The sequence below is a fragment of the Herpailurus yagouaroundi genome, unplaced genomic scaffold (genome assembly GCF_014898765.1).
Source record: "Herpailurus yagouaroundi ecotype Mexico unplaced genomic scaffold, PumYag 139, whole genome shotgun sequence".
In the NCBI taxonomy this organism is placed as follows: domain Eukaryota; kingdom Metazoa; phylum Chordata; class Mammalia; order Carnivora; family Felidae; genus Herpailurus; species Herpailurus yagouaroundi.
In genome coordinates, this window is record NW_024412394.1 from 79,874,000 (window position 1) to 79,884,173 (window position 10,174).

The 10,174-nt window shown below is 32.1% G+C and overlaps 1 protein-coding gene across 1 annotated transcript in view; it reads right to left on the reverse strand.

The window, feature by feature from the left end:
* The window catches only part of TRDN (triadin), a 403,209-nt gene that overhangs the window by 28,736 nt on the left and 364,299 nt on the right, over positions 1 to 10,174 (reverse strand). The window contains exons 33-37 of the mRNA XM_040474537.1: positions 9,328 to 9,348; positions 7,567 to 7,593; positions 6,764 to 6,802; positions 5,545 to 5,589; positions 2,447 to 2,470 (exon numbers count right to left, since the gene is read on the reverse strand). Of these exons, the coding sequence (XP_040330471.1) occupies positions 2,447 to 2,470; positions 5,545 to 5,589; positions 6,764 to 6,802; positions 7,567 to 7,593; positions 9,328 to 9,348 (156 nt within the window). The remainder of the gene's footprint in view (positions 1 to 2,446; positions 2,471 to 5,544; positions 5,590 to 6,763; positions 6,803 to 7,566; positions 7,594 to 9,327; positions 9,349 to 10,174) is intronic.

The window sequence follows — 10,174 nt, forward strand, 5'->3', positions numbered from 1 at the left end:
AAAAGCAAATAACCCAGTGAAGAAATGGGCAGAAAACATGAATAGACACTTCTCTAAAGAAGACATCCGGATGGCCAACAGGCACATGAAAAGATGTTCAGCGTCGCTCCTTATCAGGGAAATACAAATCAAAACCACACTCAGGTATCACCTCACGCCAGTCAGAGTGGCCAAAATGAACAAATCAGGAGACTATAGATGCTGGAGAGGATGTGGAGAAACGGGAACCCTCTTGCACTGTTGGTGGGAATGCAAATTGGTGCAGCCGCTCTGAAAAGCAGTGTGGAGGTTCCTCAGAAAATTAAAAATAGACCTACCCTATGACCCAGCAATAGCACTGCTAGGAATTTATCCAAGGGACACAGGAGTACTGATGCATAGGGGCACTTGTACCCCAATGTTCATAGCAGCACTCTCAACAATAGCCAAATTATGGAAAGAGCCTAAATGTCCATCAACTGATGAATGGATAAAGAAATTGTGGTTTATATACACTATGGAATACTACGTGGCAATGAGAAAAAATGAAATATGGCCTTTTGTAGCAACGTGGATGGAACTGGAGAGTGTGATGCTAAGTGAAATAAGCCATACAGGGAAAGACAGATACCATATGGTTTCACTCTTATGTGGATCCTGAGAAACTCGACAGGAACCCATGGGGGAGGGGAAGGAAAAAAAAAAAAAAAAGAGGTTAGAGTGGGAGAGAGCCAAAGCATAAGAGACTGTTGAGAACTGAGAGCAAACTGAGGGTTGATGGGGGGTGGGAGGGAGGAGAGGGTGGGTGATGGGTATTGAGGAGGGCACCTTTTGGGATGAGCACTGGGTGTTGTATGGAAACCAATTTGACAATAAATTTCATATATAAATAAAAAAAAAAAAAGAAATGGGGAGGAGTCTTGTGAGACTAAGCCGTTAACCTATGGGGACTGTGCTAAACCCAGTTAGTGTCAGAAGTGACTGAAATTGTATGACACCAAGCTGGCATCACAGAGAATTTCTTGGTGTGGAAACAAAACAAAACAAAACAAAAAAAACCCCCATATATCTAGTGTAGGAAGTGCCGGGAGCGTGGTACTTCTGTAAGAGTGCAGAAGAAACACAGGGGAAGTGAGTTTTTCCTTTGCATTTACTTCAGTCTTTTTCCAGTTATTCAAACCTAACTATTCTTCAAATTATGAATTTTGTAATCACTTCCTTCATGAAGTCTGCCCTGACTACCTTTGGGTATGAGGAAAGAGTGTGGAGTGGAATGGTTTCAGAAGGCTTTCTTGAGTATCAGCTGGAAGCTTTGCCCTTGCATCAGTGACACAATTCTGCACCCTTGTTATTCTTCTTTTTTTAAATCCCTGAAGTAAGTCCATGCGGAGTTCTATTATTCGCTGTCAAAGAGGTTCAAATGAGAGATGTGGCAAGTACCACATTTGATGATTGTTTTATACTGTCCTCAATACTCATGATGTAGTGTGTACAGCAGAAATGCTCAAGAAATATTAAGATCTGCTCTGTCCAATGTAGTTGCCACTAACCACATGGGGCTTTGGGGTACTGAAATGTGACTAGTATGGACTGAAATGTGCTAAGTATAAAACATAGACACACACCACAAGATTTCAAAAAACAGTGTAAACTATCAATGTGTTCTATACTGATACATAATGAAATAATATTTAAATAGATAAATATTTAAATAAACATTAAAATTATTTTAACATGTTTCTTTTTATCCTTTTAATGTATTTACCAGAAAATTTAAAATTACATGTGTTGTTCACATGAAATTGCACTAGACAGCATCAATTTAAAATGACTTTTTTAAAAATCAGAAAACATGGGAGGGAAAATTCCTATTTCTCAGAATTTTTAGGAACTTACAGGAAAATTTAAAGTTGTATTGTATATATTTAGAATGCCTTTGGGTACCTAGAAATTGATATTTTAGAGAGTGTTTTCTGAGAACTTCTGTTTATGATATATGATATACGATATATGAGCTTAGATCCATTCTTAGCTATGTTATTCTTCTCAGATATATAATTATATTTAAGTTAACAACCATTAGAAAATACCAGAAAATAAAACATTATTGCTCAATCATATGTACTCTACACCAAATCTTTAGTGATTGAAAGTTGAAGGCAGAAACAGGATTATTTTATTTCATTTTGCTTCAATCACTGAAAAAAATTAATGTATTTGAATGCAATTCGCTTTAATCTTCAGGCTTGAGAACACGATCAATTATTTCTGTTACAAGTTATTTCAAATAACATAGTTTTTTAAATTTCAACATAACTAAGTTTAAAAGTTAAATTTCTGTCAGAGGGTTTAGTATGAAATGACTCAGTCTCTGAACACATTAAAAGTATAAATATTTTATGAGTTTCAGCTGGAAATTTATACTGCATGCCAAAGAGAATTTATCACCAATACAAGCAGTACTTACTTGATACTCTTGCAGGTTTTTCTGCTAAAAAAAAAAAAAAGGAAGAAAAAAAAGTTTTGTTTAACTCAGATAAAATGCAAAGAAATTATACTTTGATGGACTACATGAAAGTATCTCACATCTTTTGACTTTCTTATTGCTTAATGTAATGTAAGAATATAACTATTTTCTGAGAACATGGGTCTTTGAGTGTATTAATTATTTTTATGTGAAATATAATAAAAGCTCTTAATTATTATAGATGTTACAACATGTTTGCATTTTAAACGCTTACTAAAATCAGCAGGATTCTTGTTAAATTAAGTGTTTTGGTTCAATTTTAATTATAACTAAGTTGAATAAAATTACTTTGTATGATGTAATTAATGTAAATATTTGTTTAAAGTTTCCAAATTCCATAAAATGTATCATTAAGAATTATTTTCCTTTCGGGGCGCCTGGGTGGCGCAGTCGGTTAAGCGTCCGACTTCAGCCAGGTCACGATCTCGCGGTCCGTGAGTTCGAGCCCCGCGTCGGGCTCTGGGCTGATGGCTCGGAGCCTGGAGCCTGTTTCCGATTCTGTGTCTCCCTCTCTCTCTGCCCCTCCCCCGTTCATGCTGTGTCTCTCTCTGTCCCAAAAATAAATAAAAAACGTTGAAAAAAAAAAAAGAATTATTTTCCTTTCAAAGGTAATAATGATGAATAACTAAACCTTAAAAAGCAACATGCAAAATCAGTTTAATTTTTCATAACCATTTGTCTAGTTTCAACGAGAGACTATAATTCTTCAAAGTAGTATCTTTTTACATTAAAGTGTATGTATGTAGGACAAAAATATAAAGTGAGATGATTGTCCCAAATACCAAATACTGTAACAGATATTCTAACTTCTTGGAAAGAAAAAAAAGATTGGTAACATCTACATTGTACTAACGTTAGTCTATTTTTTTTTTTTCTTAGTATAGTGGATACATAATCTTACAAGTTTCAGGTGTATAACTTGCTGATTTGACAAGTTTATAATTATGCTGTGTTCATCACAAGTATAGCTACCATCCCAACATTAGTCTAATTTAAAGGGCCAGACTTGAAAACATAAATTTTTAAAGGAATCTGCATTATATGATTTACTTTGAGACTTGCAGAATTTTTAGTATAAATCTAGGGATTATAAATTTACAGAAAGTGGTTAATGCCAATAGAAAGGTTTTTAGAAAAATTTTTTTCATTTGAGATACTTATGGTTTTAGTTATGTTACAGCTGCATACCTCATGTATTCAAAACACAAAATAATTTAGAAAAAATACTTCAGTAAGGCTCATGTGTTATTATTTTTCCTTTAAAAATACTATCACTGACTAAAAGACAGGAACTTAAAAAGGAGTACAGTAAACATTTACTGAAATACAATGAATTATCTGTTGGATGAAGGAATGAATAAGAATCAACAGGCTCCAGGTTAGTCTTGTGCTTTCATATATAATAATTTGTCCCTACTGTGTTTTCATAATATCAAGATCTTGGAAATGATGGACTCACACAGTGGGGTAAGAAGGGAGTTACCACTCTCTTGGAAACATTTTTTCCTCTAGGGATACATTTTTTCTTTGGGCTGCCCTGATTCCTGTATATGCCACAGTGTGATAGGGTAGGGAAGTGGGATCGAATGGATTTAACCATTAAGTCTTTGGCGTCATATTTACTTTGAGCCAGATCCTGTCTCTACCAGGTAAACACTCTGAGATGTTAGATGTTCCTTTATCGCATTTACCTTATCTTTAAATTGGGCATATTTGGGCCTGTTCTAAGGATTAAATGAACTAATAGGATTCGTTAGGAAAGGATGTACCAGTGGGTTTTTTAAATAACATATCTTCTCATTCTTCTGGCTAATTATCCTAAAAAATGCTAGGCAATATTTTAAAAGTTAAGAAAGTTGAGATATAAAATTTATGGCCCTTTATGCTTATACATAAGCATAATGTTCTTAATCTGAATTTTACCATCTAGTATGACTGATAATTATATGTCTAAATTACTAATGACTATATGTCTAAATTTTATATGTAGCTATGTCCTTTCAGTACATCATTTCAGGCGTACATAATACACTAAGCAGAAAGAAGGAACCAGTAAAAAACAACACTCATTTCCTCTCTCCACACACTGGAGATGTATATATTTGCTATGAATGAAAATAATTGTTCAGTTATGGCATGTTTACTTAGCACCTTAAAATTTAAAATATTTAAATACCATTACCTTTTGAGTTAATTAGATTTTTTAATTATATTTTTTATTTATTTTTATTTTTTTAAATTCTTTTTCTTTTAATGTTTATTTTTGAGAGAGAGAGAGAAAAAGAACACGAGTAGGGGAGGAGCAGAGAGAGAGGGAGACACAGGATCTGATGCAGGCTCCAGGCTCTGAGCTGTCAGCACAGAGCCTGACGTGGGGCTTGAACTCCCCAGCCGCGAGATCATGACCTGAGCCGATGTCGGACACTCAACCAACTGAGCCACCCAGGTACCCCGGGTTAATTAGATTTTTAAAAATTATATCACTCAGATTGCATAATTCAGTTATAACATCCATTTGTAGTTTTTTGATGATCAAACCACCAAAACATGTCGTTCTTATTTTAGGTAAAAGACATCTCTGTTCCATGTGCATGCTGGCATTTTCCCTCCACCATCCACTTCTTGAATTAATTTAAAGAGCCAAGTTTAGGTAATAAAAAGGTATTTATCATTTTGGCTGTATTTATGTAATACATAAAATAATTCTTACTCTATCTATTTTTACCACTATATCATTTTTGACCTTATGCATGTTACTAAAGTCTTTTGTAATAGAGAAATATATCTTCTGGTATGTACTAGAATATTCTATTGAATGTTTATGTTGTTAATAGTTTCGATTTCTTTACGTTGGCTAGTTTTACACTGAAATGTAAACTCCCTGCTAGATTCCCCACCTCTCCACTTCTGCTAATAGCAGAAGTGTATAGCTGCTAGACTTCTTTGCTTTAAAAAATTTAGTGTTAAGTGCAAACATAATTTAGGCACCTCCATACTAACTTAGCAATTGAATATTTACAAAGTTGATTGAAGATTACCTTTTGTCACATTGTGTGATTGAAGACTTTCTTTTCTTGTTGAGACTGTTGATAAGGAAAATGTAAATTAAACTACGAATTTTTAAAGGGAATTTTCATAAAAATTTTGGCTCACTTCAACCAAGCTTTGGAAAAATGGAAATATTTAAATGTTGTAAATATTTTCTCAGTATGATTTAAAAATTTTTTCTCTTCTAACATCTAACAAAAATAAACGTCACCGGTAGAGATTGTTTTGTTTGCATAAACAGGGATATAACATGATTGCACTGATTACAGTATTTAACTAGAATCTGTGAACAATTGGTCATCCTGAGTAACTGAAATTGAGGATAAACTAAAAAACAAAAGAAAACATCTGTTTTCTTTCATAATTAACAATCTTTTCGATATGTCTAAGAATGCTTTCTTCTTGATCCAATAGAATATTTCTCTGGTAATTAAGGTCTTTGCAAGTTTTTTCAGATACCTGCATTGAAAATCAGTGATTATAATATTATCTTTTATCGTTTACAAATAAATACACCCAATGTTAAGAAAAATAGCAACTTTGTGATGCAGCTTCTAGACTTGTTGCTCACCGATGGTGCAACACATATTTGTTGGGACTGGCCTGCCATCCACTGTTCCTTTGCCATGGCCGTTACCACATATCCACTGATTATTTTCCACATTTCTTTTTTAAATGACCTTAAATTTAAATGACCTAAAATAAAATGACTTTATTTTAAAGTGATATAAATAATCCTCAACTCAAATACTTTTGCTTCAGGGCTTTGCATTTCACTTTTCAATCTTGTAAAAAATTACCTTTTTCTTCTTTATGATGTTTCATTTCTGTTTTTTCTGTAGAAAAAAATGAAGGTAATTTTGAATCATATATCACATTTATTCATAGGTCTTCCTAAGGTTTGGAATTAAATTTTGTGTAGTTAATATTCACACTTCAGGTATTATATGAAAAGAATTCTATGGTATTAATTTAGAAATAGCAGAACCTAAATTTCTCTCTTTTTGCATATGTAATAATAAGTGATATCTACACCTCTTGCATGGAAAATCCTATAGTGAATTGTAATTCTGATATATGCTTTAAAATCGCTGCCCACATTTTCATGAATTGCTTTTAAGTGGCATAATTTATATAATTCTGTGTTTTTTTTTATTTCTGTGCTTTTATTATTAATTTGGTGTATATGTCTTTAAATGTCATCTTTACCTTTACTTTCTTTTTCAGGTTTTTCAATTTTCTTCTTCCCTAGGAGGGAAAATATAATAACAAGAAATTATCAGTTTAAAAAACATGAGTTTCTTACTCAATCTTGAAGTAAACAGTTGGAGATAGGACTTAATCCCATAAGTGTAGGGGGTTAGGGCTCTGCTTTTGCAAGATGTGAAGCAAGAGGGTACCTCCCATGTGTGAGAACATAGGTATTTTTGTTATGCTTATTTAGCTTGTATTCAGTCACCTGTATGGCAGAGCCCCTTCCCTTTTTCTTTTTGTCTTTTTTTTAAATGTACTTTGAAGTAGAGTTAAAGCAAGCCATTCATTATTAAATGTTAACTAGTAACAACAGGAAAAAACATCTGAATTTTCAACTGTTTTCTTAAGGAAATGAGTATTTGACTGGTGCTATGGGTGCTCAATAAATAAAACAATGGATTGAAAACAATGAGAGTCAAAAAATATCTCCAAACCAAAAGTGGACACAGGCTTTTCAAAACACTTTTGGTTGATGATTTTCTTCAACTATATTTATCAGACAAAAGTGAGAAGAAAATCAATATGTAATGAGTGACAAGTAATTATGTAGTGGGAATGTTGCATATGTTTCTTATTTAATACTTAACTGTTGTAAGCCTTTTGGGAAGCCATTTTGCCTGTTTCATAGGTGAGGAAACCAGGAAGCTGAACTGGGTAAGGGATTTTCCTAAATGTTACACAGCTAGATAAAGATAAATTTACATACAGATCTGTTTCAACTGATCTATATTACCTCCTTTGGGAAAGTAAATATTTACCTGATTCTATGATTTCTGATGTTTCTTCTTTAGAAAAAAAGAAGAATACATAGAAAAAGAAAGGGAAAGAATAATTTTATATTTCAGTAGCATACAACTGAGCTTTACCTCCAGGTATATCCTATTAAATTCCACCGGTAATGACAATAAACACATATACTTAAAATGGCAAAGAAACACACTGGTAACTAATATCTCTGAAAACTATAACTAGAAATCTATTTTGAAATTAGAATTACTCTACAGATGAATCTAAAACAGTCTAATTCTATATAGTAGAATGAATCACTTTGAAGTCCTTTGCTTAGTTTTCTTAATTACAAATTATACAGCTCTGTTTCACAAACTTTTAACTTGATCTTCATACATACGTGCATGCATTTATTCACTGAATATTTATAAAGCCACTACACATATAAGAAGTTATACTAAATGTAATAGGTGGGGTCGTGGGATGAGACTGAAAAACATCTCAGAAATAAATTCAGCTCATGGTGACTATTGTCAGAGTAGTGAGACAAGAAACAAAATGCTACTTGTCTTTATGATAATATAGAACCAGGCTTTCTTTTTGTTCTTTCAGCTATTTCATAGACCAATAATATTTTAAAATATAACATGGCAAGTTTTTAAAATATATTTTTCCTCACAATTCATTTAAAGTGATAACATTTTCTATAAACCTGATACATTTGATTTTGTCTTCCATAACTTTTCTGGAAGCTATATTAAAAATTCAAGAAAAATTGATTAACATATTTTATAATAATGAAGATGAAAGATGAATAATGAGTCATAAACAAAACAGTATTTACAAGGGATTATGGTGATATATTAGCATTCTAGTTTTGACTTTCAACTGTTAAATTTTACAATACTCTTTACATCCATAGAAATAATAAAAACTAGATGTGCTAAAGATTTTCTCCAACTCAAAGGCAACATTTGATATTTTAACATAAAATTCATTTATAAGAAAATTGTTGCTGCATTTGTAAGGAATCGGTCATGATACTTTTAAGGAACCAAGCTATTCCTTGGCATTTCAAAACTTTAGATATAGCTGCTAGATTGAAATGCACAGATTTTTACTCCAGGTTAAAGTCTGGGTCATGATTTAATACATAATGATTTCATTTTTATGAAATTACACAAAACATAAATTTTCAAAACTGTATTAACTGTTATATTCGTATTATTTCTTGGAATGTCAAAATAAAACAGTGATTCTGAAACTAAAAACAATTCACCTTCAGGCTTTCAAAAAGTAAGATAATCAAAGGCTCATGTACTTAAAATTAAATAATTGGAGACAGGTATTATGTGTTCTAAATTTTCCGAACTCAGAAGCAACTATTAGAGGGATCTCCATACTGTGTTTACTCAATACATCCTCACAAACAAAAGGAAGTACATAAAAGAAAGACCCAACCACTATTTTCCACACAGGCATTATTATGGTAAATGTATTAATTACACAGGCATGACAACAGAAAACATTGTAGGCATTCTCTCACATATCCTGGTATAGTGTGCTAATAGGTGCCCAATAAAGACATGTTCAAGGATAAATGAACACAACATACACATTATTCTTTGTCAATCAGAATCTTTGTCAATCACCAGATTTACATAGGTGATCGCATAATGACTATCGCCTTAATAAACATACCATCCTTTCTCTGCTGCATATAAACTCCAAGGGTTATAAAATTAAAATAATCAAATAGCAAATTTTTAATTTTAACATTCTACACTTACTTGTAGTTGGTTTGGGTTTGTCTAAAAAGTAAAGAAGAAAAGAAAACCAGTGGTCAATTTCCACCCATAGGTAAAATATCAGTCATTTATATTCTTATGTCTGTCTGAGTTAAAATAGGAATAGGCTAAACTTATATTAAAATAAGCAATATAAAATGCCTTTTGAGGAATTTTAAAGTTATATTCCTAATGAATTCTCTGTAGAAGAGATTGTACAGCTTTCAAATATAGAATCCTCTTGGTCTCTCTTTATCCCTATAAAACCTCATGTTTGATTTGATGCAATATGAATGCTCACAAAAATTTGAATGCCTTACTATTTCTAAATAGCATAAAATGCATATTACACCATCATCTTTGCAGAATACATGTTAACTTTAATTCATATTAACTATCTAAGTCCCCCAATACAGCATTTTAAATGAAGAAACTGATTTTATAAAATCTCAGGGGGAATAAATGAGTGATAGATGAAAACCACAAAACTATACCATCCAAATACATGACTTCTTTCTCCAGTATTCCTTGTCTTCTGAAACTGTTAACTAAAAACATTACACAGTCATACACCTAAAGATCGATTTATTTATAAAAAAAATTACAGCATGTGGTCATGACTGTGAACAATTCAAATCACTCAAAATTGGGTCAACTAATTCTAATTCATTAACTGTGGGAATATAAATTGATACAACTTATATCAGAGAACAATTAGAATTATCTATAAAAATTACATTGTATATACCATTTCACTAAAACACTTTAAGAAATTTTACTCCAAAGGTAAAGTAACAAAACTGGACTGGTATATATATAGATATATATATAGATATATATAATTGTTCTC